The sequence below is a fragment of the Hoplias malabaricus genome, chromosome 10, assembly GCF_029633855.1.
Source record: "Hoplias malabaricus isolate fHopMal1 chromosome 10, fHopMal1.hap1, whole genome shotgun sequence".
In the NCBI taxonomy this organism is placed as follows: domain Eukaryota; kingdom Metazoa; phylum Chordata; class Actinopteri; order Characiformes; family Erythrinidae; genus Hoplias; species Hoplias malabaricus.
The window spans coordinates 8,424,510-8,441,758 of record NC_089809.1 but is presented as its reverse complement, the minus strand read 5'-3'; the positions used below and the strand labels follow the sequence as shown (position 1 = coordinate 8,441,758).

The 17,249-nt window shown below is 40.7% G+C and overlaps 1 protein-coding gene across 2 annotated transcripts in view; it reads right to left on the bottom strand.

Annotated features, from left to right (window-relative positions):
- kcnn3 (potassium intermediate/small conductance calcium-activated channel, subfamily N, member 3) overlaps nucleotides 1-16,533 on the bottom strand; it is a 111,330-nt gene extending 94,797 nt beyond the window's left edge. Inside the window, exons 1-3 of one of the 2 annotated variants that reach the window (XM_066683090.1) lie at nucleotides 16,388-16,533; nucleotides 16,006-16,299; nucleotides 13,841-14,955 (exon numbers count right to left, since the gene is read on the bottom strand). In XM_066683090.1, the coding sequence (XP_066539187.1) occupies nucleotides 13,841-14,902 (1,062 nt within the window). In that variant the 5' untranslated portion in view covers nucleotides 14,903-14,955; nucleotides 16,006-16,299; nucleotides 16,388-16,533. Of the gene's footprint in view, nucleotides 1-13,840; nucleotides 14,956-16,005 lie in introns of both variants that reach the window. The other variant, XM_066683089.1, reaches the window with a different exon arrangement.
- Nucleotides 16,534-17,249: the final 716 nt, after the last annotated feature.

Here is a 17,249-nt window from a genome sequence, read left to right as displayed (position 1 = left end):
GCCCTCCCCAGTATGCTCCTTGACTGTTTCATGTTGATTATTTTTTTTCCAACAGCGTGCTTTGCAAGAGCCCTTACGTGCAAAACAGAGAATAAAACTTGTCGCTCTCATTTAAAGTAAATCTTCCACTAGACAGATCTCATTTGTAGCAACAAATATTTAATTTAATTTTTCATCTCTGTTATTACTGAATATGATCATGCTGCTTCTCATTTTGTTTTCAGTTTCTGTTTCCTAATAGCCCGTCATCAGCCTCCCTCTCATGTTTTTTACATACACATGGTCATTTCCATTTGTTGCATTTGCCCTGTGCTTGCATCTAGAGTTCTAATCATGTTACAGATGGACTCATAAACAACGTTAGAAACCTCGCTCTAGGACTTTGGAAGTAAGCTTTATCAATCGTTGTTTGCTAATCTCTTCCCTCTCTCTCTCTCTCTAGTCCTCATCTTTTCCACTTTTCTTTTGCAATAAAGTTATTGTTTGAAAATGAGTGAATGAAACTCACTAGTTTTTCTCTCTTCAATATGGATGATTAGTGATGAACAATTTCTTGCCAGGGTTTCAGCTTCATATTCATGACTGCAGTTATATTAAAACCTGCCAGAATTATTTTAAGAATATTTTCTATATTTCATGATTATTATTTATTATTTTATTTGTATTATTAATGTTTTAGTCGGCTTTGTGAGTAGTTTTCATAACACAACATTATTCTGAGTATACTGTGGCTTTGGGATGACACAATATGTTACTAAATATCACAATAACGTGTTGATATTGTATAATTTATCATTCATTCCTTACTACAGGCCACTCAGGTTTTAGAATCTTTTTAGAAGGATGCTCCCATCCTTTAGGAGTCACTCTAAAACATGCTTTTAGTTCTGATTTCTTAAACACAGAAAGAAATGCTAAAAAAGAGCATTTACTAAGAACATTTTATAGTTTTCACTCAAACAAACTGTTAACAAGTAAAAACTGTCGTTTGATCAGTAAAAACACCACTTAACCGACAAAGCTGCAAAATTTCACAGCCTCCTTCTCAGCTTCTCACTCATTTCAGGAGCGACAGGGAAGCAGGTTTAAAACTTGTTGAAAAGATTGAAACTTGAGGGTATCTCTAGCTGTGATTATCTCTTATCTCCGTATAGGGCTCATCACTGAACACAATATATCAAAACGTGTAAAATATCATTACGTTAACATTAATTGTTTTCACTAGAATTAAATTAATATTCCAGTGTAGCACTAAATGCTCTTTGCTCCTAGAAGCTCACGACGCTTTACACCATTTTTCCTGCAAGATGCTCACTCCACGCCACTGCACTGAGACTTGCACCTTTAAACCTCATCTACAGCCACATTAACAAGTCCCACCACTGCTCCCACATTCACAAAAACCAAGAGACCTCTTCATAAAAAAACACTGTACAACTGACCTTACTTATCAACACAATGGAGACTCCAGACACTGGAAATATAACGACTGTATCTCAGACCACATATAGTGCCATACTAAATTGAATGTAAAAATAGTGCACTGCAAGTAGAGGCGCAACCCCTTATTGTGTTTTTGGAACACAGCCCATGCCAAAAGTGGTGTAAACATTTGTAATGCTCAGATCTGGTACTTCATTATCACTGTTACATTTAAATTACAATCAATATTTCCAGTGTGATAATCACGCAGGACAAATCATTGTGAATTTTACATTGTTTATTTCATAAATAAATCACAAATAACCCGGTTTAACTGAATTTATTTCAGTGTGAACTTATATGTGGTATTATATACTTGTCGTCATATTACCAAGCCCTTTCTATATATATATATCACTTAATGAAAAACAGTAAGTAAACTGAGAAACTGTAATATTTTGCATTTATGTGGAAATCACGTGCAAATTTTAATTAAGTCAATTTAATGCACTTTTTTAGTGCAGAAAAACATAAACCTACACCTTGTCCATCCTCAGATTTAATAAAAGTGATTGAGAGAGAGAGAGAGAGAGAGAGAGAGCGCAAAAGAGTGAGAGTGAGAGAGAGGGAGAGTGTGAGTTAAGGATATTCTTACAGACATGAAGCTGTCTCACCAGGAATTTCCTGTCTCCATCCCCTCAAAAGCAGCTGACAAACACACACACACATCCCATCTCACCAAGCTTTTGAAGAATAAAAGCGCTCATCAGGAGCTGGAGTGTGTGTGGGAGGGTAAGTGTGTGAGTGTGGGTGGACGATTATCAATAATCAATGCAGGAGGTCACTCACTGAGCCGTGGCCAAGACAAGTGTGAAAGAAGACCCTCGCCATATCCCTCTAATAGCCATCAATCTCTTTACCACTCTCCTTCTCTTTTCCTTTCTTTCATGGGGAGGCTGCTGTTTCAACTCTAGCACAACAATGCTGCACACAGCAAGCTCCATGCTTTCAGTGCTACAATGAAAGAGGCAGAAAAGTGCAATTTTCTACATCTGTATGCTTTTCTTAAACACAAACATACATTATATTTTAAAATGCTAACACAATATTGTTCTATTTGGCGTATATATATATGAAAGCACAGATTATATCACTGTCATAACACAAATTCTTAGTTTGCAGCATGAAAAACTTATGAACAAAGGGAAAACAAACAAACAAAGCAAGGGGAAAACAAGCATCCTTCACTTTTATGTACAGTACAGTGCAAAGGTCACAGACCACTTTTTTATCTCATTCCCAGCCATGAAGTACACGTCATTTATTACAGATTGATTATAAGATAATCCACTTGCATGAGGAAGGAGAAAGTCGAAGATAAAACTGAATTTTCCAAACTGAAGTTCAAAAAAATGCTAGCGATACAGAGAAAATGGGACTGTTAAAAGGCAGTGAAGACCACAAGAACGGTCCCCATCAGATAAACGGCTCTTGAAGCTTTCATCTCGGAAAGTGAGGGAACAAATCAAGCTCTACTCTTTGCTTTAGGTCTGAAACCATTCACTATGAGAAAAAAAAAAACTCTGAATGCCAAGAGTCTGAAAGGATGTGGATGTCTGCGTAAGGTTTTATGGACTTACGAATGATAAGAAGAAAACGTAAACAACTTCTAAGGGTTTGTATTGTGCGCTGTAGGAAACATAGCAAGGAAAACATACGTAGGAAAGGTACGTTAATTACGTGGACATAAGTAACGCAAGACTTGACGTTTGTATCAAAACTCCTGTTAAAGGGAATGTCTGCTCTTTTTGCACACCCTGAAAAAGCTTGGTAAATAGGGGAAAAAACTAAGAACCTCGGTCCCAAAATGGCTCAGGCTTATTCTCTGTGCATTGGTGGCTGAGGCATGGTCAAAAAATGTTTGGACAATGGAGAGAACATTGAAAAGAATGAAAAGCGATCAAGACGATGCTCTATTTCTGCTCCACTACAGGTGGGAAATATTGACATATTTATGCTGTTACAGTAACATTTACTTAAGGTAGAACTGACTTACTAGCTGCATGAAAACATACTGAAAGTGCTACAAAAGTAAACAGCTTGAATTACAAATGTGTTTCTGTGGTAATTGTACAGACAAGTTGTAGCTCTCAGTAGTTGCCTTTGCTAACATATCACTATGTGTTTTGTTTTTTGTTTCTTCATGACATGGAACTTAAATCATGTACTTAGCGGCCATTTTGATTGGAAATAAAATAAATGAAAATGGTCTGACTCATACAGTACATTTAGAGCGCAGTACTCTATGTTCTGTTTCTCAGAGTTTTTATCCAAAGAGCGCTAATTTTCACAGTCTAGTGGTTAGCAACAAAGTGTTTTTAATAGTTCACCTGTTCTGGTGTTTTCTTTGTGACCCCTTGCCTCTTCTGGTCCTGGACTAATTAAGTTAAAAATAAAATAAATAAATAAATATGAATTCTCAAGTGTAAGGCACATTCAACTGGAGTGACATTTTTATTAACAACTTTAAGACTTAAAATTCTCAGCCTTTGTGTTACTACGGTGGCTGTTGTACTCTAGCGGGTAACACCACTGAACTGCCTGCAGCAGACTAGCGTTCAAGTCCTTGCTCGGCTAAGACAAACCCCTTTGTACCAAGAGAACCTGGTAAGACTACGGCTACAAATCATCGCAGATGCAGATCACTGTAACGGGATTAAAACTGAAAGATGCTCTGGATAAGAGATTATGTCAAATGCTGTAAATATTAATGCATGTTTATCCTAGGTAATGAAATCACCATCGAGACGTACTTTAACCCCTAGGTGGTTTGGGTATTAAAGTCGAAGTTCTGGTATCCTGACAGAGAGAGTGTGTGGAGCGTGTCGGGTGTCCTCTGTGAGGATGCATGGTCGTAATGTACTGGGAGAAAGCCCTTTAATTGCTGTGAGAGGCGACGTGGCACTAACAGCCTCCTTTTGTGTTGTTTTATAATGGCTATAATGGTATACAATCACCGCGGCCATTATTCATGTGCAGGCTTGACTCACTCTGCCGTTTTTCGATCTCAAATAAAGAGATTTTATTACAGCCTTTCATTTCATCTCTCCTCACACTCACTCGCTTTTCTCTCCCTCTCCAATAACACTCCCCCGTTCACCCGCCCACTACAATAACAGAGGGAGAGAGCGAGAGAGAGAGAGGTAGAGAGAGAGAGAGAGACAGAGAGAGAGAGAGAGAGAGAGAGAGAGAGAGAGAGAGAGAGAGAGAGAGAGAGAAATAGAGAGACAGATTTTCAGAGGGGAGGGTTTCAAGAGACAGCTAACATAGATCTGTATGAGAGAGAGAGAGAGAGAGAGAGAGAGAGAGAGAGAGAGAGAGAGAGAGAGAGAGAGAGAGAGAGAGAGAGTGAGAGAGAGAGACCAGGAATAATTATCAAGAGAGGAGGAAAGGAATCCTCTGAGAGAAACAGAGCAGGAGAGAAAATGAGTGGGTGAGACAGAGAAAAGAGTACTAAAAGCATCAGAAGGAAAAGAGAGCCGAGAGAGAGATGCAGAGTGAGAAAACAGGCTAAAGGTTGGACAGGCTAGAGAGAGAGAGAGAGAGAGAGAGAGAGAGAGAGAGAGAGAGAGAGAACAAGAGCGAGTCAGATAGAGAGAGACTGAGTGAGCGAGAAGAGGACAAAACGAGAACAAAATGATAGCGTAAAAGAGAAAGACAAATATAGAAAAAAGCATTAAAGCAAGTGAGACAGAAAGAGAGAGAGAGAGAGAGAGAAAATGGGAGATCAGGGTAAAGAAGAGAGCAAGAGAGACACAAAAATGAGAAAGAGTGAAAAGAGGGAGATGGAAAGAGTAAGTCAAAGAGAAAGATTTATAAATACAGAGAGAGAGAGAGAGAGAGAGAGAGAGAAATGCCCTTAAATGTCAGCCACATCTTAACCTCTCGCATTATAAGGACAACCCATGCGTCAGCTGCTTACCACTGGAAGATGTGGACAAAATTCACATTTAGAAACTGACAGAATATCATCATCATCCCAGATGTGAACCTTCACCACTTTCCACACATGCAAAGCTGTCAGCTTTAATTAAACACATGGTCACTAGATTAGGAACATCTACATTGTATCTACATTCACTGTCCATTTTATCAGCTCCACAGACCACACAGGGGCACAGAAGTAGTTCTACAGTTACACACTGTGTTACACCAGTTTCACGGCATCCCCATTTCACCCTACTCTTCACTGGTCAGGAATCCCCAAAGTACCACCACAGAGCAGGTACAATGGCGTGGTGGTGGTGTGTTAGTGTGTTTTGTGCTGGTGCGAGTGGATCAGACACAGCAATGCTCCTGGAGTTTTTAAACCCCTCAGTGTCACTGCTGGACTGAGAACAGTCCACCGACCAAAAACATCCAGCCGATAGCGTCCTGTGGGTGGTGTCCTGTGTCCACTGATGAAGGACTAGAGAATTAGAAGTAGCAGGTGGACTACAGCCTGTAATTGTAGAACCTCAAAGTTTGGTCAATGGAGCTGATCAAATGGACAATGAGTGGAGATACAAGGGAGGTGTTCCTAATCCAGCGATCGTTAAGTGTATGTGTCCAATAAGTGTGGACACCCCTTATAATCTGTGACTTCAGCATGTTGTAAGATAGACAGTTTTTTTAATCTCAAGCACTGCATTCGCGCTTAATGTCACAATGCCCAGTGCCAAGAATCAGCTACAACAATATAAATCCCTCCCAGCATCAGGACCTGACCAAACAAATGCTGAGTGGCTCAAAGCAGTGAGATCTTCACAAAGATTTACTAAAATCTCTCGACAGAAGGGTTAACTCTTGAAATGTCTGTTAAAATAAAAACGGCATGGAAACGTAATGAAGTAATTATACACTTGCAGTCAAAAGTTTGTTTGGGTTGTTTTTAAACCCAGTGCACACTGTGTATTAACAGCTGCCTTATAAGCTGATTATACCTCACAATGTACAAGACAATAATATTTCAGCCAAAGTCATCCAATTGCCAGATTATATGATAAAGATTCCCTGCAGTTTCTGAGATTAGAGCTCTGTGGCTAACACATGATGAAAGCTAGAGTATCTATCGTTTACTAAACTAGGTCTACATCTTCACATACTCATAACTTCATGGATATCTATAACATTCTACATTTTTGTGTTAATTAATCCTCTGATATGTCTGACCAATTCCAGTCTGTTATCAGTGTATTACAGTTATAGCCGTACAATTTAGACAAAATATTATATAGAGATTATGCTGCAATTGCAATAAATAAAATAGAAACAAACCCTGCACTGGAATATGGCACAGATCAGAGCACATAATGTAAATAATGTAAACAGGAGCATTGCTCGTTCCTTTATTAGACTCTCCAAATCGAAATGTGTTTTCCAAAGTAGTACTTAGTTTAAATATTTAATGACACGGACTGTATTTTACAAAGCTAATAATGTATATGAACTGTAGATCATTCATCATTATCATTATCATTATCATATCAATGAATATCATTGTTTTTGCTAAATTAAATTATTATGATCTATTATAATTATACAAAATTAAATGTTTAATTTAAGAAAACATTACATTCATGATTTCTCACAGTGGTAGTAATGGAAACCATATGTCCAACGTCTCCTAAAACTACTTAAACATCATTTTCATTTATTTATCGCCTGTAACTCTTATCCAATTCAGGGTCGCGGTGGGTTCAGAGCCTACCCGCAATCACTGAGCACAAGGCGGCAATACCCACGCAGACACAGAGAGAACACACCACACTCCTCACAGACAGTCACCCGGAGGAAACCCACGCAGACACAGAGAGAACACACCACACTCCTCACAGACAGTCACCCGGAGGACACCCACGCAGACACAGGGAGAACACACCACACTCCTCACAGACAGTCACCCGGAGGAAACCCACACAGACACAGAGAGAACACGCCACACTCCTCACAGACAGTCAGCCGGAGGAAACCCACGTAGACACAGAGAGAACACACCACACTCCTCACAGACAGTCACCTGGAGGAAACCCACGCAGGCACAGAGAGAACACGCCACACTCCTCACAGACAGTCACCCCTGGAGGAAACCCATGCAGACACAGGGAGAACACACCACACTCCTCAGACAGTCACCCGGAGGAAACCCACGCAGACACAGGGAGAACACACCACACTCCTCACAGTCACCCGGAGTGGGACTCAAACCCTCAAGCTGTGTGACAGAGACACTACCACCGTGCTGCCCCTAAACATAATTTGTTACAGAAAAATAAAAGTTACAGACATATATCTAATATATGTAGAATAAATTAATGTCTGAGATACTGAGACATCGTAATGTTCCAAGAATTGGAACATTCTCATTTAGCATTATTTTCATCATTCTTTTATTTTTGTTTACCTCAGCATTGACTTTTCACAGTGGAATATAATGACGGGATTAAAAATTGGCTCATATTATTTTACACTAAATCAATTGGCTTTTAGATATGCCTGCTCTGACTAATTAAGGGACAATAATACAAAGGGAATCATTGTACTATAAAAAATATACATTAATCGTATGGCTCTCAAAGAGAAGTGTCTGTCTCCTATGGCAAGAACTAAGCCCCCGAGGTAGAAATATTCTTATCTACAAAAGTTGGTGATGCAAAAAACGTTTGGGAACTTGTGATGGGAACTCATGGTGTGTTCACTTTAAATGTTACCACTGCATCCACCATTCAGAGATGATGCTTAGCAGGAACCATACTCTGAAAATATTTTAGACATCAAAAAGGAGTCACAGCTGTGTATGCAGATATATAACCGGACAATCGGAAAGGAGGAGAGTTTTCCTTTAGGAAAGTGAGGAAATTTTGGTCTGAAAGGTGAGTCGACTCTCTATTTCTGTCTTAAAAAGACAGTTTTCCTATTTCTTTTCATTTCCAAAAAAGTTGTGACATTATGTAAAATGCAGTAAAAACAAGAATCTGTGATTTGTTATTTTTCTTAAAGCTTTATTTAACTGGTCAATGCACAAAATAAATCATTTCAAAGTTTTCACTGAAAAACATAACTGTATTTTCTTAATATCATCACAGAGTTAAACACTGTTACATCATATTTCTTTTTAATTAAAACGTTTAACCGTTTGAGAACTAAGGATACTTACTATTAAAATTATTTGTGGATTTTTATTTATTTATTTTCTGGCTTGTTACAAGACCTCAGTTGCTCAACAGTACATAGTCACCTGATTTTCCCTTTCAAGATGCTCCACTGGAGAAAATCAATAGAATCTTCTCACATATTGAAGTTATCCATGCCCTGGTCATCGATGCATCCCCCATACCATGAGAGATGTTGGCTTTTACACTAGAGATGCACCGATCAGACTTTTTTCAATACTGACATGATACATAAACTTTGCGCATTGGTCGATACCCAATACCCATCAAATACCATTGTAAAATTAATAACCCATATACCTCACCTTGTGGGAGAGACTTAAGACACAAGGATTGACTAAAAAAATATTAACAAAATATAACAAATTAACACAAATATAGTGAAATGTTAGAGTCAAACTTCTTAAAATGGATTAAAATAAATAAAGTTTCATCCAAAAATGGAAATAAGTAACTTCACTTTGTCAAACACACAAAGAGTAATCCATTTTATTTTTAAATATTTAGTGTAAACAGAAATCCAAAATAAAATCTAGCAACTGAACCCGAGAATAAACAAAGATTTTGGTAAAATATAATCAGTAACTAAACATTGTAAGCATGCAAACAATAAATAATAATTAAAAAAATAATAATAATCATTATTATTGTTATTATTACTATACATTTAATTTATATAGCGCTTTTTAAGTGCTTACAATATTAATACACAGTACAAAAAAAACACCAAAAGACATAGCAATGAAAAGAGTACAAAGCAACACAAAAAAATTAAATAAAACAAAACTGCGTCCAGTGTTCAGCACCGAGCCACAGGGTTTAAATGTGTCCCATGATTGACAGTCATTGTAAATAGTAGCAGTTTAACCACGCCAGTAGATACAAACGGACCATCAGGTCAACACAGCTGCAGAGTCTCTAGGTCCATAGTTGCAGTCAGTGGATATACAGGATGTGCTCCCCTGGCCGTCACCAGGAACGGCGGCAGAAACCATCCCACAGCCTAGCACCAGCACCCGGACGCATTCCTCGGCCGAATCAGCAGCAGCAGCTAGCAAAGCACTGTCCGCAAACCAGTGGCAGAACGTGACAAACTCTTTCAGTCAACATCAGCCACAGCCAACAACAGTGAGAGCAAAACATGAACCACAGACAACGACAGCAGGTTTCTCTAATGATGGACATGGGCTCCTCTGGTCAGCAGGCCAGCTGTTAGCATCAGAGACAACAAATAGCTAACCCCTGGCCAGCAACATAGAAACCAGGTCCCCACACAGACAGACGGCCATTAATTAAACACAACTGAACAAGAAACAAACCAAGTGAGACACGGGCATCAGTGGCAGTCACCAGACAGACACCAGACGTGCTCTGATCCGGCACTGACGTCAGACAAAGAGTAGTGCAATTCAAAATATCGGTCTCATGGATCGGCCTATTAATCCGATACCCAATCCAGCTCGTTTTGTTAATATCGGGACCGATACCCGATCCCAATATCGGATCGCTGCTCTCCCATTATACCCCTTTCACTAACTAGATAACTGATGATCTCCTTCGTTATTAGCATGGAAATCATTGTTTATATTTGAATAAAAACGATGAAACATAGGCTTCTCTGACCACAGCACATTTATTCTGATTTTTGGACCATGAGATGAGCTTAGGCCCAGAGAACTCTTTAGCAGTTCCACACAGAATTGATGTACACCTTTCTACTTGCAAAAAAAGTTCCAGGTTGCATTTCTTAATGCAGTGGCAGACACTGTTAAGTGACAACAGTTTTTCTAAGCACTCAAACCCATGGAGCTATATTCACCACAATGACATGACAGTTCCTTATGCAGTGCCATCTGAGGGCTGAAAGTTAAACTGTTTTTTATTTTATGCAATATTGTAGTACAATAAAGTTTATGGCAATTCTAACAAATGTAGAAATGATATAGTTATAAATTTATAGTTCTAATGGTTTTGCGTGATTGTATTAGTGGCCCTAGAGTTATTGACAGTCAGTTTTTCATTTAATGGTGCGCTGGATCAATTATGTAAGTGCAGGGTCATTTAGGGTCGAACAGTTTAATTCCACTAGCAAAAAAATAGCAAGCCTCAGCATCATCCTCTTTCCACCACAATTACCAATACCAAGGCCATCAGTTTCGTTTAGAGGAGTATGAATATGGCGGTGAGCCAGGGTAGTAACATGAGCACCAAACTGAATTAGGAAGTTTAGGGGTTTAACCAGGCCATGAACGGAAGCCTGTTTATTTAAAATATCATGAAGCTAACAGTTATTCCTTTAACAGAGCTTGAATGCGATGGCTAGTTGGGGATTTTGCACTAAGACAGCCGACGTTAGCCAATGATAGTGCTGTTATGCCTCTGTATATCTCTGCACTACTTCACTTTAAAATGATATTTCAAACAAAGACAAATAAACCCACAAACAACACAATTTCAGCCTGCTCCCGTAATCAGAGTCTCACCAATCAGAACATTGGACCCATCGGAGCGTTTCCAATCACAGTGTTGAACCAGTATTCATGTGAGAGAACACAAAGGTGAGGTTAAAAGGAGCACATCCAACAAAAACAATCATGGATAAATAAGCATCCTGATTAAATATGGGGAAAATAAGAATGGAGACGAAAGAGAACCTAGCAAAAATGGCTAAGAACCAGCATTTCATCTCATCACACATCACTTCTGGGAGCAATGGATTTGGATCAAACAGATGCTCATTCTCAAGGGGCACTGAGAGTGGTTGTTCTGAACTGGGCTGTTTACACAAGGTAAAAAAAATAGTGCTGTTTGACCAAAACATGTCACAGACATTTAATTAAGACCCCAGGGAGTTAAGACTTGTGGAAAAAAGGTTATAATATGTCCCCTTTAATGATTGAATTAATGGAATACGTTAACAGAACAAATAGGAAGTAAAAGACCAGTTAAAAAAAATTCAAAAGATTAAGTCAACCGTACTGTAACCATTTTTCAAGTAAATACCTGTTAAAGTGAGGTGCAGGTCTCAATAGGACGTACAGAATGAATGTGCAGAAATACGACATAGAGCATTACACAAATATGTTTTCTCCAGGAGTCCAGTCTACCCATCAAAGGTGTTTAATTTCATACTCGTATGATTATATGTTTATTTAATAATACCCAATCCCTGCACGGATTAATAAAACATACAACACAGCTCTCTGACTCTCCCATAAATCACTACTCCCAGCCAGACATACACACAAAGCTAGACTCAATGTCGCCATGTTGAGGCCAAGCTCTAGACGAGGCAATGGATGCTAAAACACAGAACCTGATCACAATGACCATTGCTTTTTTTGGGATCCACAATAACAACAAAGCTGTGTAAGGATGCATGCTTCAAAATGATTGGTATTGAATCAGTGGAACTTTGCTTTATCCTTTATTTGACAAAGATTATGTTTATCATTTTGCTTCAGCAAGTTCTTCAGAGTTAGAGAGCATCTCAAAATTGCTGAAAGAAAAGGTGTTGCTACTGCTACACAGCACATCTGCTGGTGCTTCCAAAAACATCACGGAGAATGTGTCCAGGAGCATCACCCGCAAAAAAAAAAAAACTACTACAGCTGATAATAGTAACAGCACATTTTTCAGGGGTTTTTTTTGGTTGTTTGTTTTGTTTGTAACCAAAGTGAAGCTTAATCTTTGTCCATAAATAAATAAATATAACAGTACTGTTCAGTAATGTGTTGTCTTTTAGTCACATGTCAAAAATGCACTTCATCTAGTGTAAAGAATGAAGCTCTAAATATCACATACAATTTACAGTCTAAAGATGTGCTGTCTCTTGAAAGACTTTTCAGGAAAAAATATCTGAGTATGTTCAACCAGCGCGGCTCAACGGCTACAAAACAAACCCTACAAAAAATCTGCTTCCACGAAGACGGTGCCTTTTCCCAGGAACCACATGGTTATTTCAGCCAGATAAGTCAGACCTTTATTCATCATGGGCAAAAGCAGCGTGGCTTCATAGACACAGAGGGTGGGCCGACCCGGCCCGCAGTCCAGATCTGTCTCCTGTGCCACATCATAAAGAGAAAAATCAAACAACAGTGACTACGGACTGCTGAGCAGCTGCCGTCTGAATGTGGAAAAAATAACTTGCAAAACTTCTACAATTTTTGTCCTCATTTCACAAAGAATTTAAAAAGTGTAATTTAAAGGAAAGGGGATATAATACAATGGTCAATACGATTTGAAGTGTGTTTCAGGCATCAGAAACATGTTAAATTAGTTTATATTTACAAATCGCAATCGAGATGGTCTGTAAAAACAGGGCAAATCTTATTTGTGTATTGTCAGTAGTGTTTGGTAGTATCTTTATATGATTCACAAACACACACACAAGCCTTCAAATTCATTCTAACATTCTAGATATATGCAGCAGCTAGTGTGCATAAAGCTGCCAAGTTTATTGTCATTATTAATATATTAATGTAATTTTGAAGAATTATATATTAAGCAATACTGAATATGTTTCAATACTTTTTAATAATTCATAAAACATATGTTTATGTATAGGGAGCTCTGGTTGGGAGACAGTCTTTATTTCTCTCTCTCATACACACACACACACACACACATGCACAGAACAAATATTTGACAGCATATCTCAAACATTTACCTCCACGTTGCCACTATGCATAATTACATAGCTAAAGGTTAAGAACAGATTAGTGGTGTTTACCACTTGAGGCATTTTAGGAGCACTTCCTAAACACCCCTGAAGACTCATAAACCAAATATGAACAAGTCTATTACAGCTGTCAGAAACCTAATACCACCCATCGATGCGACTACATTTAAAATACAGCCACTGTTTACAGCAACAATGCCTTCCTTACATTCCTCACGTACAGGGTCATGGATGTATTATGTGTCTCTTACATCATGAATTCTCCCACATGGACAGACATGCCTTCAATCTACTGTTCTATTCTAAAAGCTTACTAAATACCAATCATAGCTTGCCACTTAACAATCATCTTACCTAGATCAGTGTTTCCTCAGGGACCCTTGTATTGTCTATTCTACGTTAACAAAGTAGGTTGGAACAAGACTGGGGACAGTCTGGGAGTTCCCTGAGGTCCAGTTTTACAACCATTAGCCTAGATAACCCATTCATCCAATCAGATGAATGGTATGTTCAGCCAGTCACTCACCTTACTATAGACACCCCAGGACAGCTCCGTCTCAATCACCATGACAACGATGCCAAACATGCCGAAGATGAGCGCATAGTCGCTGAGTCTCTTTCTCTTCTCGAAGAGCGCCCTCCGATGGCCCAGTTTGTAGCCAATGTTCTGGTTCTTACGCTTTGAAGCCTTCAAGGCCGTCCTTCCGGTGCTGGGTGTGTTTCCGCCCCCTCGTCGTCCATTGCTACCGCTGCCACTGAGCCCCAGAGTGCCCCTGCTCTCAGAGAGCGTGTGGTTCTGGTGGTAGATGGACATCTGATTGGCCGAAGGCTCCAATTCATACACGTGTCCGTAGGGAGGGTCCTCTTTGGAGGAGATGACGATTTCAGGTGGGTTCTGCTGCTGGGGGTTCTGTCCGTGGTGCTGTAGAGAGGAGGAGGAAGAAGGCGCCTGGGTCGCCCCCTGCCCTGCGCCAGCCCCGCTTCCACCTTCTTTGGTGTCACTGCCGCTGTCAGACTCTATGAGGTTCCTTCGCGAGGCGCTGAGGCGGCTCAGCGGCTTCATTACACCGCCGCTGTACTTGCACGAGCTCATGGCGATCTCTGTAAAGGGATTGCTGTCTCGCCGGTGGACCAGTGGACTCGCCTGCCTGTGCTTACAGCCCCTGTCCCGTTCCCTGTCCCGCTCCCGCTCTCTTTCTCGATCCGATGAAGGGGAATGCGAGGAGTAGAAGAGGGCGTTATAGATTGGCGGAGCCTCCCCACTGAGGCTGTGCTGGCTGCCCAGGCAAGAGGACAGCGGGGTGCTGGTAGGGTGTAAAGCGTTAGGAATAGGCGTGGGCAACTGGGGCGTCGTGGCCAAGGGCAGCTTGGGCAAGGAGGCTGGAGGGAGGCTAGGGCCGCTGGGCGATGGAGTGCCGTTCAGCCGCTCCAGGCTGCTGGTCCCGCCTGTGTGGTTGGAGTGGTTGTTGCTGGGGTAGTTGCCAGTAACTGAGGCATGGGAAATGCCACTCAAGGGGAGGGGAGGGCGCTGATCTTCTTCCTCGCTCCCGGCAAGAAGGGACAAACTCAAGGAGGGAGGGGGATCCATGGCAACCAGGGAACTCCAGCAGGTTTGGGTATGTTCTCCTCCTCCTCTTCCTCCTTGTCAGATAGCGTTGTGGGAGAGAGAAAGAAAGATGGGTTTAATCTGGTCCAAAGGGAGTGGATGCAACTTGGTGAAGAGGTGAAATCGGATACTGACACAGGTGGAAGGAAAGATGAAGCTCATGCCAGCATCTATAATGGCGTAAGAGAATTGATAAGGTGGGCTAATTGTGATTAAAGGATACAAGCGAACTACAGTAGTATGGCGCAAGGTTCACAAGTGTCTGTAATAAGTCATATTCCACTAAACAGTCAGCAGCAGCAGTAGGAGAGAGGAGATGAAAAATGATGAACCTCTGAGACTCTCAAGGAGCTACTTGTCACTATCCCAAGCTCTCCCTCTCTGTCTCGCCCTCCCTCCCTCTTTATATCCTTCCAGCAATCTCTCTTACACCAATGCAAGCCTGTATAAAATACATCTCAATAATTACTCTGCAACTTATGCATGTGGCTAAATCCTAACCACGGGGCAAAGTGACTAACTCTGCGCCCAATCTTCAAAACATTGAAATCCTGCACAGTCGAATCAACAACACTCAGCTTTTCCCTTCACACTTCTGCATTTCTTTCACGCAAGGGCGTAACTTTGGGCTCAACACTAGAGGGGTTGAGGACCTGGGGGGCTGAGCAGTCAAAGGAAATAAAGGGAAATGTGCCTACTCAATTATTTACTTGGAATTTTCCAGCTGTAGGTAATGTAACCAACGTAACTACAAGAATTCCTACCAAAACATGGAATTGTTTTAATGGCTGATCAAACACAGTTAGGTAAGCAATCTTTTCCCTACGTGCTATAAGTGGGGTAGCCTTTCACTAGGGTGGGAACACTGAAATGTTTCTTTATAAAACCACTATAGTACATGAGGTACACTTATAGACTGTAGAATTTACTGCATGAGTAAAAATAAGTTTTGCCGCCTATATTTATGGACAGGAAATATATGAGGGGATGTATGGTAGGGTTATAACCTCTCCATTCCTTCCTATAAATGACGCCTGTGCAGACACCTGTCTCTGCTCTCTCCATCCATCTTTCACTCCTCTTACCTCTCCTCGGTCTGTCTCGATCTTCCCCTCTTTTTCAGGCGTGCACTCGACGGCAGGGACACCTTATTCCTCCACACTTTTTCTTTTTCATGTTGTCACGATCAGTCCATCTTTTTTCCGCTCGTGCGTTGCCTTCGGCGGCCAGGCGTTAAATTTAAAGAAGCCTCAAGTGTTTCTCTGAGAAAAAAGAGCGAGATTTTCCCCCCTTTTTCCCCCCAGAAAGCCCTCGTTTCGTTCAGTGGCCTACCTTCGCGTCCTCTTCTCTCTCCAACTCCAAACACGTAACGTTAAATTCTGAGAAAAAATGAGAATAAAACAGAAATGAGGGGAAAGGGATTGTGAAGACTACATAACAGCCACAGAGAGAGAGAGGTGTCTCAACCTTCGCAGCTCAGTTCAAACTCCTGCGTTTAACGGAACGAAACGGACGGACTGAGTGTAAAAAACGCAGCGAAAACAACCAAATTAACGTCATTTTTTCAATCTTTCTCCTGCTCCTCAGGCTCAGTCTCCTACTCGCGCGCTCTCTCTCTCTCCCTCTCCCATTCAACCTCTCTCTCTCTCTCTGTAACTTCTCTCACTCTCTCCGCCCATTGGCCCCGCCCCCTCGTCTCTCATTGGTCAGATGGCGAGCGAGACAAAATATGGCACAGAAGCTAAATAGACAGAAAATGGGATTTAGCTCATTTAGCACCTTTCTCGCTCTTAGGTTCACGACGTCCAAAACAGAAATGAGTGAGAGCCTTGACTGTTTACAACTCTATTCAGGTCGGGGTCTCACGCGCGAAAGTTTCTGTGAATATTTGGTACATTACATAGGCATTCGTTAATTTTGTGGAGACTTACCGTAACCTTTTTCCATAAAGACTACTACCCACACTCTACCCTCTGAGGGTTACTCTAACCCTAACAAGCCCTCAGCTAAACATGTCTTCACCTGTAAATGTAATGATTTATAGTGTGGCCAGCTTGTGGTCCCCACAACGACGAGTGTAAGTAAGACTCAGAGAGAGAGAGAGAGAGAGAGAGACGCATTGTTTGTTACTCTAAGGTTATTCTTGCCAAAATTCTATATTCATAAATACATGTCTACAATTTTCAAGCAGTGCTTTTCGTCTTTTCAAATGGCAGCTAACAAATTTTTGAACTGCTACTATGGTTACAACGTTGGTATTCTACATGCTTGCAGGAGATCACTAACTGTTCAACTATGTTAAGTAACAGATGCCTGCATTGGTTAGTAT